Source organism: Rhinatrema bivittatum, chromosome 3 (assembly GCF_901001135.1).
Source record: "Rhinatrema bivittatum chromosome 3, aRhiBiv1.1, whole genome shotgun sequence".
Lineage (NCBI taxonomy): Eukaryota > Metazoa > Chordata > Amphibia > Gymnophiona > Rhinatrematidae > Rhinatrema > Rhinatrema bivittatum.
In genome coordinates this window covers 538,043,082-538,062,725 of record NC_042617.1, presented here as the reverse complement: position 1 = coordinate 538,062,725, position 19,644 = coordinate 538,043,082, and the positions used below count along the sequence as shown (strand labels likewise).

The 19,644-nt window shown below is 52.1% G+C and overlaps 1 protein-coding gene across 2 annotated transcripts in view; it reads right to left on the bottom strand.

The window, feature by feature from the left end:
* GCKR (glucokinase regulator) overlaps nucleotides 1-19,644 on the bottom strand; it is a 142,080-nt gene that overhangs the window by 33,286 nt on the left and 89,150 nt on the right. For both annotated transcript variants that reach the window (XM_029596365.1, XM_029596364.1), the window contains exons 11-12: nucleotides 15,882-15,980; nucleotides 15,701-15,798 (exon numbers count right to left, since the gene is read on the bottom strand). In XM_029596365.1, the coding sequence (XP_029452225.1) occupies nucleotides 15,701-15,798; nucleotides 15,882-15,980 (197 nt within the window). The remainder of the gene's footprint in view (nucleotides 1-15,700; nucleotides 15,799-15,881; nucleotides 15,981-19,644) is intronic.

Sequence of the window (19,644 nt, the reverse complement as noted above, 5' to 3'; positions counted from 1 at the left end):
TTCCCATCCCCCCAACCATCACCTCAGTGGGAACCTGGTTAACATCAATAGATAAGAGGGCAGCCAGCCAATAGGAACACATATTCATTCCTAACTGACCTTTACTGACCTGGAAAGTGTCAATTTGTATCATTTTCAGTTAGTGCGCACTAACTCAAGTTAGTGTGCACTAACTCCCGTCAGTGCGCACTAACACGATTTAACGATTTTTAACAATAAATCGTTAGAATGTCTATTGTATCGTGTTCTATAACGATTTAAGACGATATTAAAATTATCGGACGATAATTTTAATCGTTAAAAAACGATTCACATCCCTAATAAGGGTATTATCTCCAGGCAGTAGCCGTCATTCTGGCGAGCCACCCACTCTTTATTGATGGCCTCTTGATTTTATGGATCCACAGTGTTTATCCCACGCCCCTTTGAAGTCCTTCACAGTTCTGGTCTTCACCACTTCCTTCGGAAGGGCATTCCAGGTATCCACCACCCTCTCCATGAAGAAATACTTCCTGACATTGGTTCTGAATCTTCCTCCCTGGAGCTTCAAATCGTGACCCCTGGTTCTGCTGATTTTTTTCCTATGGTAAAGGTTTGTCGTTGTCTTTGGATCATTAAAACCTTTCAAGTATCTGAAAGTCTGTATCATATCACCTCTGCTCCTCCTTTCCTCCAGGGTGTACATATTTAGATTCTTCAATCTCTCCTCATAAATCATTTGATGAAGACCTTCCACCTTTTTGGTCGCCCTTCTCTGGACCGCCTCCATCTTGTCTCTGTCTCTTCGGAGATACGGTCTCCAGAACTGAACACAATACTCCAGGTGAGGTCTCACCAAGGACCTGTACAAGGGGATAATCACTTCCCTTTTCTTACTCGATATTCCTCTCTCTATGCAGCCCAGCATTCTTCTGGCTTTAGCTATCGCCTTGTCACATTGTTTCGCTGACTTCAGATCATTAGACATCATCACCCCAAGGTCTCTCTCCTGCTCCGTGCACATCAGCCTCTCTCCCCCCATCAAATACAGTTCATTCGGATTTCCACTCCCCATATGCATGACTCTGCACTTCTTGGCATTGAATGTCAGCTGCCATAATTTATCTGTAATGATCTAGAGCAGTCTGATTTGTTCTGTTTTCCTAATAGAAAGTGTATTGGTGTTCTAGGGCCTGGTGTAATATGTGCATTGTTACCTTTTCATAGATAAGATTGTTACTGTTTGAGTGTTGGCAGTTAGGGTTGTTTTGGTATGGGAGGTTTACTATATTGTAATGATAATTCCGTTTGTTCATGGCTTTCTGAGGGCCAAGCCCGCACCCAGTATACATTACAAAAAATGTAATTACATAGGCGTTCCAAGTGTCTTTCTTGCAGGATTGTCTGGCTGGCACCACAGGAATGCATGTAAATATAGTATGCATGTTGTAAGTGATATTTTGCCTCAGAAGACTGTACTTTTGAATGTTCTTTTTTCATGTAAAATCTGTTATAAATGCATAATTGAATTGTGTGTGTGTCTGTGCAAGGCTGTAATGTTTGCTTGACCATGGGTTCCCTTGACCATGGGTTCCGTTTGGGGAGGGTGTCTGTTTTTAAAAATATAGATTGCTGGAGGGACCTGGGCTTTTTTTGATGGGCGTGGGACAGAGACTGAATGATTGGGGGGGGGGGGGGGGGAGCAAAAAAGCTAGCACTGGCCCTGAAGGCCTGAGAGGCCATGGCAGAGCCCATCCTATGTACTGAGGGTGTCAGATACACCATGGGCCAGTTTTGAAAAAATATCCTGGGCCGATATTTTCCTGCAGTCTGCCCCTGCTCACAGGTACAGGAGCTACAGGATGAAGTTCCATGACAGAGGCAGCTAGGAAGCATTCTAATTGCTAGGAACACTTCCTGTTTCCCAGTTTACCCTTCTGACTGTTCCCAGGGTCAAACCACTCCATCAGGGTTTTGGTTCCTCGCTCTGGGTATCTGGCTCATATTGATCCTAGACTTTCCCTGTTGGATTCGTGGACCCTTGGGCCGATCGGAGCCAGAAGAGGAGCTGCTGTAGATGTTTGTAGCAGCGACCCCGACCGGGAGGCGGAGCTGACAGACTAGTGGCAGGCCGAAGGTGGAATTCTGGGAGCCCTATGCGATCAAGAGCTCTGGCGAGGAAGGCGGTGATGAAGGCGCTGGCACTGTGCTGAGAGAACCTTCGCCCTGGAAGCCGATCCTCCCCCAAGAGGAGCTCGTAGGAGTTCGGCCGCTGGGACTTAGGAGATTCACCCTGGAAGCCGGAGTCCCCCCAGGAGGAGCCCGTAGGAACCCGGCCGCTGGGACTTAGGAGGGCCCACGGGGGCCTGGTCTGCTGCAGTCCAAGGTTGAGTGCCGAAGGGTCTTTGCTCGCCAGTCCGGAGTCAGGAACCGATGGATCACCGTCAGCCAGTCCGAGGTCAGAAGCCAGAGAATCCATGTAAGCCGGTCCGGGGTCGGAAGCCAGGGGGTCAACGGAAGCCGGTCCGAGGTCAGAAGCCAGAGGAAATCCAAATACCAGTCCGGGGTCAGAAGCCAAGAAGAAACGTATGCCAATCCGAGTCAGGAACCAAGTGGAAGACGAGACAGCACGAACGCAGCAACTGGAGACAGGAGCAAGCCTGGGAACTTCGTTGCAAGGCAGGGAATGGTTGCAGCTGCAGGGCTTAAGTAGCCCTGCAGCGTCTGACGTCATCCAGGGCTGATTCAGGTTTTCCCGCGCTGGGCCCTTTAAGAGCAGGGCAGAGATGCGCGCGCGGGCCTAGGGGGGCGGAGCCAACCGCGGGGAACGTCGGCAGCGAGGCAGAGGCCGAGACGCGGTGCCCGAGGACCCTGCAGGCCCGGGAGAGCTGACCACGCGCTGGGGACGCTGCAGTCGGGGTCCCTGCAGCCCCGGGACGTGGGGAACCGGAACGGGGCCGCGGCGAGGTGAGCGGCGATCCCGGGGCCGTCCCGGGATCGCAACAGTACCCCCCCCTCCTACGCCCCCTCCCGGGGGGTCGTGGCCTGTCCGGATGCGCCACGTGAAACTGGCGAAGAAGGTCCTTATCCAGGATGTGGGAAGAAGGCTCCCAAGAATTCTCCTCCGGACCATATCCTTCCCAAGATAGTAGGTACTCCCAGTGGTGGCGACGACACCGGACATCCAAGACCTCTTTTACCGTGTAGATGACATCCGGATCCGAGGAAACATTGGAGGGCACTGGCGGGGAAGCCCGAAATCGAGAGAGCACCAGCGGCTTGAGGAGAGACACGTGGAAGACATCATGGATCCTAAGCGAGGAGGGCAGCCGCAATCTATAGGATACAGCCCCTACACGTTCGGCCACCGGAAAGGGTCCAATGTAACGAGGCGCAAGTCTCATGGAAGGAGTCCGCAATTGAATGTGCTTAGTACTTAGCCATACCCTCGTCCCGGGTAAGAATACCGGAGCTGGCTGTCGAGACCGATCTGCATACGCCTTGAAGCGAGCCGCAGTGCTGCGAAGCTTCTCCTGAGTGGCAATCCAGAGGCGATGAAGCTGGCTCGCTGTTAGTTGCGCTGCCGGGGAGGTGACCTGCACCGGTAATGGCAGTGGAGGTCTTGGGATCCTTCCATAAACTAGCTGAAAGGGGGACTGTAGCGTAGCGGAGTGCTTATGGCGATTGTAGGAAAACTCCGCCCAGGGGAGGAGAGAGACCCAGTTGTCTTGGAGCTCCCCTACAAAAGCTCGGAGGAAGGTTTTCAAAGACCGGTTGGTCCGCTCTACTTGGCCGTTTCCCTGGGGGTGAAATGCCGTGGTAAAGTCCAACTGTATCCCAAACTTTTTGCATAATGCCCTCCAGTACTTGGCCGTAAATTGAGGGCCGCGATCCGAAGCGATATGCGAGGGTAGTCCGTGTAAACGGAAGATATGCTGGACAAAGAGGTCTGCTAGTTCAGGAGCCGTAGGTAGCTTGGGAAGAGGGATGAAATGTGCCATCTTAGAAAAGCGGTCAACAGTGACCCAAATTACAGTCTTCCCCTCGGAGGGAGGCAGGTCCACCACAAAGTCTGTGGATAGGTGAGACCATGGTTCCGTGGGAATAGGGAGCGGCTGGAGTAGCCCCCACGGGCGTCCCGGTGGCGGTTTTTGCTGAGCGCATGTGGGACAGGACTGGACGTAGTGCCGGACGTCCTCCTTCACTCGTGGCCACCAATAAAACTCGGTGAGTAATTCAAGGGTCCGAGCAATCCCAGGATGGCCAGCCGTCAGGGAGTCGTGTGCCCATGCCAGAACCTTCCTCCGTGAACGAACTGGGACCACCGTCTTCCCTTCGGGTCCTAAGTCTGTGGCTGCCAGTAGGACTTTAGCTGGATCCAATATGTACTGAGGGGCCTCTGTAGCATCATCAACCTCTGTGGTGCGGGAGAGAGCATCCGTCCGGACATTCTTGGCTGCGGGTCGGTAGTGAAGCGAGAAGTCGAACCGACTGAAAAAGAGGGACCAGCGGGCCTGCCGGGGATTGAGTCTCTGAGCATGGGACAAGTACTGCAGATTCTTGTGGTCGGTATATACTATGATCGGATGTTGAGCTCCCTCCAACCACTGGCGCCACTCCTCGAATGCTAACTTTATGGCCAACAGCTCCTTGTCGCCAATCCCGTAATTCTTTTCTGCAGGGGAAAACCTACGGGAGAAGTATGAGCAAGGCCAGGTCTTGCCGGTCGGAGAGGTTTGGAGCAACACTGCCCCTACCGCGACATCGGAAGCATCTACTTCTACTATAAATTGGCGTTGAGGGTCAGGATGCCGGAGACAAGTGTCTTGAAGGAAAGCCTCCTTGAGATCCTGGAAGGCCTGCGTAGCAGCGGAAGACCAGTTTCGTGCGTCCGCACCTTTCCGTGTGAGGGCCGTCAAAGGAGCTACCAGGCTGGAGTAATGCGGGATAAACTGGCGGTAGAAATTAGCGAATCCTAAGAACCGCTGCAGCGCTTTCACTCCCGATGGCTGCGGCCAGCCTTTGATGGCGCTCACCTTGTCCGGATCCATTCGGAAGCCCGTAGAAGATACAATATACCCTAAAAAGGGTAGTGACTCTTGTTCGAACTGGCACTTCTCTAGTTTAGCGTACAAGTGGTTCTCCCTTAGCTTCAGAAGGACTTGCCGCACGTGTTGTCGATGTGTCTTGAGATCCTGGGAATAGATCAATACGTCATCCAGGTATACGATAACGAAAGTGTATAAGAAGTCGCGGAGGACTTCGTTCATAAGATTTTGAAATACCGCTGGGGCGTTACAGAGCCCAAACGGCATAACAAGGTACTCGTAATGGCCGTCCCTGGTGTTAAAAGCGGTTTTCCACTCATCCCCGGGGCGTATACGAACAAGATCGTAGGCACCCCTGAGGTCTAATTTGGTGAAGACACGAGCCCCTTGGAGGCGGTCCAGGAGTTCCGGAATCAGAGGCAACGGGTAATGATCCCGGCGGGTGATTTGATTCAAGCCCCGATAATCAATACAGGGGCGGAGAGACCCGTCTTTCTTTCCTACGAAGAAGAATCCGGCCCCGGCCGGGGATTTGGATGGTCTGATGAAGCCCCGGTCCAAGTTTTCCTTAATATAAGCTGACATAGCTTGGGTTTCCGGCAGAGACAAAGGGTAGACTCTCCCACGGAGCGGTGTGGTTCCTGGAAGTAAATTAATTGCGCAATCAAATGGTCGATGCTCCGGGAGCAACTCTGCCTTTTCTTTGGAGAAGACATCCTGGAATGCATGGTACTGGGGAGGAACCATTAACAGGGCTGTGCAGAGCGAGATGGGTTGTAGTGGACGTGCGGGAAGGCAATGACGGCGGCACGCCGGACTCCAGGAGACGATCTGAAGGGACCTCCAATCAATCACCGGGGAGTGTTCCCTAAGCCAGGGTAGACCCAGGATGACTGGGTGGATGGATTTTTCAAGAATAAGAAACGAGATTTCCTCCTGGTGGAGGGCTCCAACCTGGAGTTTCAGAGGACTGGTGCGAGTGGATATTAACCCAGGAAGGGGGTTCCCTTGAATGGAAGAAACCCGCACAGGCGGTTCCTGCGGACGGACCTCGAGCTGTAGCTGCTGTACCAGCTCCTGGAGGACGAAATTCCCCCCGGACCCAGAGTCGAGTAAGGCTAGGGTGTCGAAGTCTCCCTCTGGAAGGCGAAGTCGTACCGGAACGGTGCATGGGGAGCTGGGAGAAATGTTGCCTAGAGTCAACTCCCCGCTGAGCTCTAGGTTCGGGCGTTTCCCGGACGCTCAGTACAACGGGCCAGAAAATGCCCCTGGCCCCCGCAGTAAAGACACAGTCCTAATGTACGGCGGCGTCTGCGCTCCTCGGAAGATAGAGGGCCGTGGCCCAACTGCATGGGTTCCTCTGTAGATGGAGTTGTGGCTGCAGGTGGTGAAGGCCGAGCTCGAGGCGGAGTGGTCCGACGGGCGGAGAGCCCCTGGGCGGGCCTTCGCTCTCGGAACCGGCGCTGGATACGTCGGTCCACGCGTCCGGCCAATTCGATAAGTTCCTGCAAGTCATCCGGAAGATCTCGGGCCGCAAGTTCATCCTGGAGCCGAGAAGACAGACCCTCCAGAAAGACCCCATGCAAGCTGTCCTCGCCCCAGCCCAGTTCGGTGGCCAGGGTTTGGAATTCCATTGCGAATTCTTCAAGGGGGCGATTACCTTGCTTCAGTTGAAGGATCTCTGAGGCAGCTGTGGAGGCCCGGGATGGTTCGTCAAATATCCTGCGGAAAGCCTTGACAAATTGCACGAGGTTATTTAAACGGGAATCTTGGCGCTCCCAAAGGGAGGAAGCCCAAGTCAAAGGTTTCCCATCCAGCAGAGAAATAATGTATGTCGTTTTTGCTCGGTCTGTGGTGAACTGTGCAGGCAGGAGGTCAAAACGAATGTAACAGTGATTAAGGAATCCCCGACAGGTCTTCGGATTCCCTGAGTACCTAGGAGGTGCTGGCATCTGTACCGGAACAGGGGAATTCGAGTGGATCTGAGACGTGGATGCTGCGGAGTGAGCTGCAGAAGTCCCTTCTACCCCGGTCCGTCAGGCGTTGGACGGCAGACATCAAGGTATCCAGGCAGGATTGCTGTTGCTGCAGCTTCTGGGCAATACCCGGAATGGCTTTTAGGCCGGCAAGGTCCGCCGGGTCCATGACCTTGCAACCTGTTGGATTCGTGGACCCTTGGGCCGATCGGAGCCAGAAGAGGAGCTGCTGTAGATGTTTGTAGCAGCGACCCCGACCGGGAGGCGGAGCTGACAGACTAGTGGCAGGCCGAAGGTGGAATTCTGGGAGCCCTATGCGACCAAGAGCTCTGGCGAGGAAGGCGGTGATGAAGGCGCTGGCACTGTGCTGAGAGAACCTTCGCCCTGGAAGCCGATCCTCCCCCGAGAGGAGCTCGTAGGAGTTCGGCCGCTGGGACTTAGGAGATTCACCCTGGAAGCCGGAGTCCCCCCAGGAGGAGCCCGTAGGAACCCGGCCGCTGGGACTTAGGAGGGCCCACGGGGGCCTGGTCTGCTGCAGTCCAAGGTTGAGTGCCGAAGGGTCTTTGCTCGCCAGTCCGGAGTCAGGAACCGATGGATCACCGTCAGCCAGTCCGAGGTCAGAAGCCAGAGAATCCATGTAAGCCGGTCCGGGGTCGGAAGCCAGGGGGTCAACGGAAGCCGGTCCGAGGTCAGAAGCCAGAGGAAATCCAAATACCAGTCCGGGGTCAGAAGCCAAGAAGAAACGTATGCCAATCCGAGTCAGGAACCAAGTGGAAGACGAGACAGCACGAACGCAGCAACTGGAGACAGGAGCAAGCCTGGGAACCTCGTTGCAAGGCAGGGAATGGTTGCAGCTGCAGGGCTTAAGTAGCCCTGCAGCGTCTGACGTCATCCAGGGCTGATTCAGGTTTTCCCGCGCTGGGCCCTTTAAGAGCAGGGCAGAGATGCGCGCGCGGGCCTAGGGGGGCGGAGCCAACCGCGGGGAATGTCGGCAGCGAGGCAGAGGCCGAGACGCGGTGCCCGAGGACCCTGCAGGCCCGGGAGAGCTGACCACGCGCTGGGGACGCTGCAGTCGGGGTCCCTGCAGCCCCGGGACGTGGGGAACCGGAACGGGGCCGCGGCGAGGTGAGCGGCGATCCCGGGGCCGTCCCGGGATCGCAACAGTACCCCCCCTCCTACGCCCCCTCCCGGGGGGTCGTGGCCTGTCCGGATGCGCCACGTGAAACTGGCGAAGAAGGTCCTTATCCAGGATGTGGGAAGAAGGCTCCCAAGAATTCTCCTCCGGACCATATCCTTCCCAAGATAGTAGGTACTCCCAGTGGTGGCGACGACACCGGACATCCAAGACCTCTTTATACCGTGTAGATGACATCCGGATCCGAGGAAACATTGGAGGGCACTGGCGGGGAAGCCCGAAATCGAGAGAGCACCAGCGGCTTGAGGAGAGACACGTGGAAGACATCATGGATCCTAAGCGAGGAGGGCAGCCGCAATCTATAGGATACAGCCCCTACACGTTCGGCCACCGGAAAGGGTCCAATGTAACGAGGCGCAAGTCTCATGGAAGGAGTCCGCAATTGAATGTGCTTAGTACTTAGCCATACCCTCGTCCCGGGTAAGAATACCGGAGCTGGCCGTCGAGACCGATCTGCATACGCCTTGAAGCGAGCCGCAGTGCTGCGAAGCTTCTCCTGAGTGGCAATCCAGAGGCGATGAAGCTGGCTCGCTGTTAGTTGCGCTGCCGGGGAGGTGACCTGCACCGGTAATGGCAGTGGAGGTCTTGGGATCCTTCCATAAACTAGCTGAAAGGGGGACTGTAGCGTAGCGGAGTGCTTATGGCGATTGTAGGAAAACTCCGCCCAGGGGAGGAGAGAGACCCAGTTGTCTTGGAGCTCCCCTACAAAAGCTCGGAGGAAGGTTTTCAAAGACCGGTTGGTCCGCTCTACTTGGCCGTTTCCCTGGGGGTGAAATGCCGTGGTAAAGTCCAACTGTATCCCAAACTTTTTGCATAATGCCCTCCAGTACTTGGCCGTAAATTGAGGGCCGCGATCCGAAGCGATATGCGAGGGTAGTCCGTGTAAACGGAAGATATGCTGGACAAAGAGGTCTGCTAGTTCAGGAGCCGTAGGTAGCTTGGGAAGAGGGATGAAATGTGCCATCTTAGAAAAGCGGTCAACAGTGACCCAAATTACAGTCTTCCCCTCGGAGGGAGGCAGGTCCACCACAAAGTCTGTGGATAGGTGAGACCATGGTTCCGTGGGAATAGGGAGCGGCTGGAGTAGCCCCCACGGGCGTCCCGGTGGCGGTTTTTGCTGAGCGCATGTGGGACAGGACTGGACGTAGTGCCGGACGTCCTCCTTCACTCGTGGCCACCAATAAAACTCGGTGAGTAATTCAAGGGTCCGAGCAATCCCAGGATGGCCAGCCGTCAGGGAGTCGTGTGCCCATGCCAGAACCTTCCTCCGTGAACGAACTGGGACCACCGTCTTCCCTTCGGGTCCTAAGTCTGTGGCTGCCAGTAGGACTTTAGCTGGATCCAATATGTACTGAGGGGCCTCTGTAGCATCATCAACCTCTGTGGTGCGGGAGAGAGCATCCGTCCGGACATTCTTGGCTGCGGGTCGGTAGTGAAGCGAGAAGTCGAACCGACTGAAAAAGAGGGACCAGCGGGCCTGCCGGGGATTGAGTCTCTGAGCATGGGACAAGTACTGCAGATTCTTGTGGTCGGTATATACTATGATCGGATGTTGAGCTCCCTCCAACCACTGGCGCCACTCCTCGAATGCTAACTTTATGGCCAACAGCTCCTTGTCGCCAATCCCGTAATTCTTTTCTGCAGGGGAAAACCTACGGGAGAAGTATGAGCAAGGCCAGGTCTTGCCGGTCGGAGAGGTTTGGAGCAACACTGCCCCTACCGCGACATCGGAAGCATCTACTTCTACTATAAATTGGCGTTGAGGGTCAGGATGCCGGAGACAAGTGTCTTGAAGGAAAGCCTCCTTGAGATCCTGGAAGGCCTGCGTAGCAGCGGAAGACCAGTTTCGTGCGTCCGCACCTTTCCGTGTGAGGGCCGTCAAAGGAGCTACCAGGCTGGAGTAATGCGGGATAAACTGGCGGTAGAAATTAGCGAATCCTAAGAACCGCTGCAGCGCTTTCACTCCCGATGGCTGCGGCCAGCCTTTGATGGCGCTCACCTTGTCCGGATCCATTCGGAAGCCCGTAGAAGATACAATATACCCTAAAAAGGGTAGTGACTCTTGTTCGAACTGGCACTTCTCTAGTTTAGCGTACAAGTGGTTCTCCCTTAGCTTCAGAAGGACTTGCCGCACGTGTTGTCGATGTGTCTTGAGATCCTGGGAATAGATCAATACGTCATCCAGGTATACGATAACGAAAGTGTATAAGAAGTCGCGGAGGACTTCGTTCATAAGATTTTGAAATACCGCTGGGGCGTTACAGAGCCCAAACGGCATAACAAGGTACTCGTAATGGCCGTCCCTGGTGTTAAAAGCGGTTTTCCACTCATCCCCGGGGCGTATACGAACAAGATCGTAGGCACCCCTGAGGTCTAATTTGGTGAAGACACGAGCCCCTTGGAGGCGGTCCAGGAGTTCCGGAATCAGAGGCAACGGGTAATGATCCCGGCGGGTGATTTGATTCAAGCCCCGATAATCAATACAGGGGCGGAGAGACCCGTCTTTCTTTCCTACGAAGAAGAATCCGGCCCCGGCCGGGGATTTGGATGGTCTGATGAAGCCCCGGTCCAAGTTTTCCTTAATATAAGCTGACATAGCTTGGGTTTCCGGCAGAGACAAAGGGTAGACTCTCCCACGGAGCGGTGTGGTTCCTGGAAGTAAATTAATTGCGCAATCAAATGGTCGATGCTCCGGGAGCAACTCTGCCTTTTCTTTGGAGAAGACATCCTGGAATGCATGGTACTGGGGAGGAACCATTAACAGGGCTGTGCAGAGCGAGATGGGTTGTAGTGGACGTGCGGGAAGGCAATGACGGCGGCACGCCGGACTCCAGGAGACGATCTGAAGGGACCTCCAATCAATCACCGGGGAGTGTTCCCTAAGCCAGGGTAGACCCAGGATGACTGGGTGGATGGATTTTTCAAGAATAAGAAACGAGATTTCCTCCTGGTGGAGGGCTCCAACCTGGAGTTTCAGAGGACTGGTGCGAGTGGATATTAACCCAGGAAGGGGGTTCCCTTGAATGGAAGAAACCCGCACAGGCGGTTCCTGCGGACGGACCTCGAGCTGTAGCTGCTGTACCAGCTCCTGGAGGACGAAATTCCCCCCGGACCCAGAGTCGAGTAAGGCTAGGGTGTCGAAGTCTCCCTCTGGAAGGCGAAGTCGTACCGGAACGGTGCATGGGGAGCTGGGAGAAATGTTGCCTAGAGTCAACTCCCCGCTGAGCTCTAGGTTCGGGCGTTTCCCGGACGCTCAGTACAACGGGCCAGAAAATGCCCCTGTCCCCGCAGTAAAGACACAGTCCTAATGTACGGCGGCGTCTGCGCTCCTCGGAAGATAGAGGGCCGTGGCCCAACTGCATGGGTTCCTCTGTAGATGGAGTTGTGGCTGCAGGTGGTGAAGGCCGAGCTCGAGGCGGAGTGGTCCGACGGGCGGAGAGCCCCTGGGCGGGCCTTCGCTCTCGGAACCGGCGCTGGATACGTCGGTCCACGCGTCCGGCCAATTCGATAAGTTCCTGCAAGTCATCCGGAAGATCTCGGGCCGCAAGTTCATCCTGGAGCCGAGAAGACAGACCCTCCAGAAAGACCCCATGCAAGCTGTCCTCGCCCCAGCCCAGTTCGGTGGCCAGGGTTTGGAATTCCATTGCGAATTCTTCAAGGGGGCGATTACCTTGCTTCAGTTGAAGGATCTCTGAGGCAGCTGTGGAGGCCCGGGATGGTTCGTCAAATATCCTGCGGAAAGCCTTGACAAATTGCACGAGGTTATTTAAACGGGAATCTTGGCGCTCCCAAAGGGAGGAAGCCCAAGTCAAAGGTTTCCCATCCAGCAGAGAAATAATGTATGTCGTTTTTGCTCGGTCTGTGGTGAACTGTGCAGGCAGGAGGTCAAAACGAATGTAACAGTGATTAAGGAATCCCCGACAGGTCTTCGGATTCCCTGAGTACCTAGGAGGTGCTGGCATCTGTACCGGAACAGGGGAATTCGAGTGGATCTGAGACGTGGATGCTGCGGAGTGAGCTGCAGAAGTCCCTTCTACCCGGTCCGTCAGGCGTTGGACGGCAGACATCAAGGTATCCAGGCAGGATTGCTGTTGCTGCAGCTTCTGGGCAATACCCGGAATGGCTTTTAGGCCGGCAAGGTCCGCCGGGTCCATGACCTTGCAACCTGTTGGATTCGTGGACCCTTGGGCCGATCGGAGCCAGAAGAGGAGCTGCTGTAGATGTTTGTAGCAGCGACCCCGACCGGGAGGCGGAGCTGACAGACTAGTGGCAGGCCGAAGGTGGAATTCTGGGAGCCCTATGCGACCAAGAGCTCTGGCGAGGAAGGCGGTGATGAAGGCGCTGGCACTGTGCTGAGAGAACCTTCGCCCTGGAAGCCGATCCTCCCCCGAGAGGAGCTCGTAGGAGTTCGGCCGCTGGGACTTAGGAGATTCACCCTGGAAGCCGGAGTCCCCCCAGGAGGAGCCCGTAGGAACCAGGCCGCTGGGACTTAGGAGGGCCCACGGGGGCCTGGTCCGCTGCAGTCCAAGGTTGAGTGCCGAAGGGTCTTTGCTCGCCAGTCCGGAGTCAGGAACCGATGGATCACCGTCAGCCAGTCCGAGGTCAGAAGCCAGAGAATCCACGTAAGCCGGTCCGGGGTCGGAAGCCAGGGGGTCAACGGAAGCCGGTCCGAGGTCAGAAGCCAGAGGAAATCCAAATACCAGTCCGGGGTCAGAAGCCAAGAAGAAACGTATGCCAATCCGAGTCAGGAACCAAGTGGAAGACGAGACAGCACGAACGCAGCAACTGGAGACAGGAGCAAGCCTGGGAACCTCGTTGCAAGGCAGGGAATGGTTGCAGCTGCAGGGCTTAAGTAGCCCTGCAGCTTCTGACGTCATCCAGGGCTGATTCAGGTTTTCCCGCGCTGGGCCCTTTAAGAGCAGGGCAGAGACGCGCGGGCCTAGGGGGGCGGAGCCAACCGCGGGGAACGTCGGCAGCGAGGCAGAGGCCGAGACGCGGTGCCCGAGGACCCTGCAGGCCCGGGAGAGCTGACCACGCGCTGGGGACGCTGCAGTCGGGGTCCCTGCAGCCCCGGGACGTGGGGAACCGGAACGGGGCCGCGGCGAGGTGAGCGGCGATCCCGGGGCCATCCCGGGATCGCAACATTCCCTGTATTGTGATTGACTATGTATTGACTTCCAGTCTTCGAGAGCCACAAATGGGTCAGGTTTTCAGGATATCTCTAATGAATAGGGATGTGCATTTGTTTTTCACGAATTAGACAATGTCTAATTTGCACTAATGCGGAGATAGTGCACACTAACTGGTTGTTAGTGCCCAGTAAGGCCAGTTAGTGCGCACTAATGCACTTCGTCGAAAATTGCTGAAAAAAAAAAAGAACCGTGGGAAACCGAAATTTTCCGCGGAGCGCCCAATGTGAAGCCTGAACCGATATGTTTAAAAGAAGCACATCTCTACTAATGAATATGCATGAGATAGGCTTGCAAGCATACTGCCTCAATTGTGTTACTTCTTTGGAAAAAGTTCAGCAAAATCTAGTTCAATCAGACCAGATATATTCTAGGAAGCTTGAGAATCTTGAAAATTCTTTGCGTGCCCTTAACTTGAGGGTATTAAATATTCCTGTTATTAAACTCATTTCTCCAGTAGATTTATTTAGAAATTATATTTCTCAGATCTTGAAAACTCCTATTGCAACGATGCCTGAAATTACCAAGGCATACTATTTGCCTCAAGGTGAACAAGTACCAGAAGGGAATTTGCCCCAGGATAATCTTTTGGATATAATGGACATTCTTGAAAACTCCCAGTCTATTGATATCTCGCATAGAGGAACTCTTTGCTTTTTCTTCTGACTGAGGACAACAATGTCCTCAGGTTTTTCTTTTGTAATCGTTCCTTGTTATTTTATGGACAGAAGCTGTGGATATACCCTGATCTTATCAGAGTTACTCAACTTCGCAGGAAAACATTTCTTTCTATGAGCTCTGAAGTGTTGTCTAAGGGAGGGTCAATTTGATTTGCGATATCCCTGCAAATGTTGGGTTAGATATTTTGATGTTAATTATATTTTCTTTGAGCCATCCCAACTGCGGTTGTTCTTAGATTTGTACCCTCAATAGTCACTCTCACAGTCCGGTTTATAAATGTGATACTGGCATTATCTTCTCTTCGTGCTTTTTTCTTAATTTCATGAAATTATACAGGATGGCCCATGGAAATGTAGCCTGCCTCCAATACACATTGCACAGGCTACGTTTCCATGGGCCACCCTGTATATCCGCTTACATTTCTTTGTCCCCTCCCTTTTATTATATGAGAATATTTGTTTTCTTTATCCCCTGTATCTTTTTGATTTTATCAAATATTTTCTTTGTATTCCTCATGTTACACTACAATATATTCTTATTTATTTTGTATGCATAATAAAAATAAAATGAAAAAATAAAAATACTGACTTAACTGTATGAAAATCAATCTCATGCTTATACATAGGGATATCCTGAAAACCCAACCTATTTGCAGCCCTCGAGGACTGGAAGTGAGTGCCACTGGGCTAAGTGACCAGGGCACTGGTCTGCTTAGCTGAGGATCTCCCAGCTTGAATCCCACAAATCCTGAACACATCTGAGTTTCTATGGAGCATCCAGTCTACACAAGGTCTAGTTGATTTAGAACAGGGATAGACAGCTCTGGCTCTGGATTGCCACAAACAGGTCTGGTTTTCAGGATATCCACAGTGAATATGCATGAGATAGATTTGACTGCACTGCCTCCACTGTATACAAATAATCATACCTGGGAACTTTTGAGCTGTGGTCACCCTGAGATTGCTTTTGATAAGTAGAGGATGGGGGTGGAGGAAGGAATGGAATAATATGAATCAGATTTCTCTCTTCCACTCCCCCACCCAACTAACTCACACTTTCTTTTTCTCCCACCCATCACCATCACCTATCCCCCCTCCCGAGATGCTCTCCCTCACACCAGCACTCTCTTTGCTCCCTCCCCCTATAAATCTCAGCTCTATGACTTATGCACCCTCACTCTACCCTTAGCTGAGTGATTCCCAAGTGCTGGAATCACAGCTGCAGACTGAGTTTTGTATATATTGCAGCCCCTCTCCAGTTTCTCCCCACATACTGCTTGCAGTGTCTAATCCAGTCTCGTCCACTTCTCCTGTTCTCTGCAAGCTTACTGAGGAAAGGGAGCAGCTGAGCTGTATACAGAGAGGCTCTGAGATCGCTAGTGTTTCCCCTGTGACTCTGCAATTGATGCAAATTCCTTGAGTCTCAGGGTGAAATCCTGAGAGTTCCCAGGTATGCAAATATACCTTATGCATATTCATTGTGAATATCCTAAAAACCAGATCTATTTGTGGACCTCAAGCATTGCCTACCCTTGATCTAGAAATTCATCTCAGTAGTGTTGATGGAGATGTCTGGCACTATCACTACCTTTTCTGCTTGGAAAATCTTTCCCTTACAGAAAGCTTTTCTTACCTGCCCCAAATGCTGGAATGCATCCAACAGCTTCCATCATTCCCATGATTCCAAGAGTCTGCCAGCCAAGGAGATAAAGATGCCCTTTCTTCTGTAAGCTATAAAAAACATAGTTAGAGCCATGTCTCTGTTAAACTCTCACTCCTTCAAAGGTGGCCTATGGCTATTCTGAGGCACCTACCTTGTGGCTGCCTGTTTGACCAGAGATGCAATCTTTTTACTCTGAGAATAGGTGACTTTGTGTGCGCGCTCGTAGGTCCGTAGAATTTCCAACAGACACCTAAACCACGAGAACAACAGAAAATCAACTATTTCATCATTTTTAACTTTATGTGGTTGATTTGTGGTCAGGCTCATGGTACAGTAATAGTTCAAAATATTCCAGGTCATGACGTACACCATAGCTGGTACTTCAGCACTGCAACGCATTCTCAACCATATTTGTGGCATAATTGAATTAGAGAGGAAGAAGGAATGCAGAGGAGTTAAGGAAGGTTTGTCAAGGAACTCTGGTGATCAGTCCTTTGTTAAGGGAATTTACTGAACTGTAATTAAAAGCAGTTTCCAAATTTCCTTAGTGAATCTTCTACATTAATTTCATGTTTGTCTCCTTCCCTTCGAAGCACATCATACTATGTCTCCTTATTTTATTTATTTATTTAGCATTTTTATATACCGACTTTCCAATAACAGAATTACTGATCAATTTGGTTTACATTTTAACAGAATAATAACATTGACAATTAGATGTCTTACAATGAACAGGTCGGTATAACTTGGATAAGTATATATGGGGTTAACAAGTAAAAGATACATTGTCTAATGTAGGCATAAGTAAAAGATACAGTGCCTAATGTAGGTTAAATAAACAGTTTCTAATTATAAGACTAGGTTATGATCCTTCCTGCATTAAGCATTTTGTGCAGGTCTCTTCTCCTCTGTTACTCTTCCACTGTAAATTCTCACATTCTCCTTTCCCATCTAGCTCTGATCAGTAAATTAACATGACCATCATCCAGAATTTCCCCAGTTTCTTCTTCTTTTCTCCCTTGCACAGATAAATTACAGGTCAAATATAACTGTAGTCATCCAACATGTTGTTACGGGAGCACTAGGGGGCACTCCCGATTCCGGGGCGATGTGTGTCCATGGACCACGACGCAACTGCAGAGAGGAGCTCTGTGGAAGCGCGAAGCAGGTGAGATGTATTCCAGCACAGGCGAAAAAGCTGAAGACCAGAGACTCAGGCTTCCGCCGAACCTGATGCATCAGTAGAGACCCAACAATGCAATGCTGGTCTCTGGGGTAGCCCTCCAGTCACTCGATAGGCCTTTCAGACCTGCCATTAGGGAACAGCAAACGCGCCAGGATGAAGAGAGGTCAAGGGGAGACGATGATACTGGAACAAGACGAAGACTCAAGACATGGTCGGACGAGGACACTGACGACATGGCCAGACTAGGATGCTTGAAGACACGATCAGATGATACTAGAAGACATGGTCGGACAAAGGTACTTGGAGACTTGGTCGGGCAAAACATCAGGCAAGAAGACAAGGCTGGGTCATGGTTACATCAGGGTCAAGGCATGGTTACGTCAAGGTCAAGGCATGGTTACAGGGCAAGGTTACATCTAGGTCAAGGCAAGGGTATGTCTGGGTTCAGACATGGCTACGTCAGAATTCAAACAAGGCAATGCCAAAGTTCAGACATGGCTTCGTCAAAAGTCCAGTCATGGCTATACTAAGGATCAGACATGGCTACGTCAAGGTTCGGGCAGGATTACATTAAGGTCAAGGCAAGGCTAAGGCAGGGCTAAGGCAAGACAAGGACTCTTGAAGAATGAACAGGCGATGAAAGGCAGAACGTCAGGAGACTATACAGCATGGTCAATCTGGAGACAAAGACCTCGGGGACAACAAAGACGAGACATCTGAAAGCAGGTTCAACTGGGGTATCCAAGGCAGGGACATCAGGACTTTGGACCCCCAAAGAACTCAATCAAGAGCAATGAGGAGGCACAGGAAGATAGGACATCTAAAAGCCAGGCCTTCCGGACTTCGGACCTGCCGGACACTCAACCAAGAGCATCACAAAGGCCCCAATGGACAGGACATCTGGACATCTACTGGCAAGGATTACTTCAGAGAAAGACTTCTGTGAACAGGGCATCTGAGATGGACATCAGGGAAGACAGGACATCTGGAAGCAAGGTCGTCTGAAGATGGTGACATCTGTGGACGAAGACATCGGACAGAGACATCAATGGATAGGACACGGGATCCGACGAGAGACCAGGACATGGAACAAAGATGAAGACAAGGATCAGGAACCATAGAGGAAGACAAGGGAATTCCCACGAAGAACAGAATGCCTTGAAGAAGCAGAGCTGGACATCAGGGACTCCTGGACTGAAGAGCTGGAGCAGGCCGACTCCATGACTGACTCCTTGCAAAGGTGAAGAGGAACTGAAGGCTAAGCCCTTTTGTAGGGCTGAAGAGGAACACCCAAGATGACATCACGAAGAGGAGCTAGAGGGACTGGCCCTTTAAATCCTGAAGAGAGGCGCAGCCCCACGCCTAAGGAGGAAGGACCAGGGACAGCAGCCATGATGTGAAGAGGAGAAAGGAGGCCTGAGGTGTTGGAGGGCTCCGGGCCGCAAAGAGGAGCTCCAGGGAGGCCTCCTGGCCGCAGAAGAGGAAGCTGGTTGGCGGCTCCTGCCGCAGGAGGGTCCTGGTGAGAGCGACTCCATGCCGCGAAGAAAGAAGGCTTCAGGGCGGCCTCCGGGCCATGGAGGAGTGGCATCGGCGGCCTCCTGGCCACATGGAAGGAGAAGGACGTCAGCGGCTCCTGCCGCAAAGGCAGGGCAATGGTGGCGGCGTCCTTCCTCATTAGCTGCAGTAAGTGGCAGCGGGGAAGCAGGCGGACAGCTACTGCTGCATGGAGAGTGCGGCAACAAGGCAGGCGGGCAGCAGGGAGGTAAGAGAAGAGTGAGAGGCTACTCGCGGCCTAGCCGCGGGCAGAATCGTAACACATGTAGCTTCCTCAAGAGTTATTGTCAATAGTTGCTCTTGCATATTCAGTGTCATTGTAAGACCATTACTTGGTTCTTCCTTCCCCAGAGTAATATGGGAGAACTACTTTAGCAGCTCTGCACTCCCTTTGTTTCCTGACTATTCCCATGCATCCTCTGGAGTAAATTCTGTACAATGCTAAAGCAGCTCTGTGCTCTTTCTACCTTCATGTGGCCCCTATGTGCCACATAAGAGTATAGAGGGTATTTAGGAAAGGATGTGTTCCCCCTAAGGGAAGTTTACTAAATCTGTGACATGGTGATTTTGGGGTAGGTTCCAGTGAAAGAGCTTCATTCTGAGGGCATAGGGTGTGACAGGCATCTTTACTAACAGCCTGGTACAATTGGGCATGGTTTAGCATAAGATATATAACCCTGGTTCACAGCAGAGCTGGGGCTTGTCCAGAGTCTCAGATCAACTAGGAGGATGTAGCTGTTACCCCCTTCCAGGGGATTACAGGGTGAGAGAAGCAGGTGGGGATACTCTCCCAGTGTCTGAGGGCGAAGAAAAGCTGAATGTCTGAGAACTGAGACGGGAGATTTGAGAAAAAAAGCTGTGGTGAGAGCTTGCAGGACCAGGAGAGAAACTGGCCAATTGGAATTTGCCATGGGGTTTGGAGAGATTTCATTGCCAAAAGACAAAATAATCTTTCCCTGAGATGATCAGCACATGAAGCAGAGTACTAAGAAATTGAGTAGGGCTTTATAGGCCGAAAAGTGGAGTAATAAGTGGATTGTAGTTTTCTGGGATCTTTGAAGTGTAGTGTTTAAAAAAGTTACATTTTTTTCTACTGTACTACTGGTTTTGTTGATGATCTGCTAAAGAATTTTTGTAATAAAATCCTTCTTTTTTTTTGTTTTGGAGCATGAAT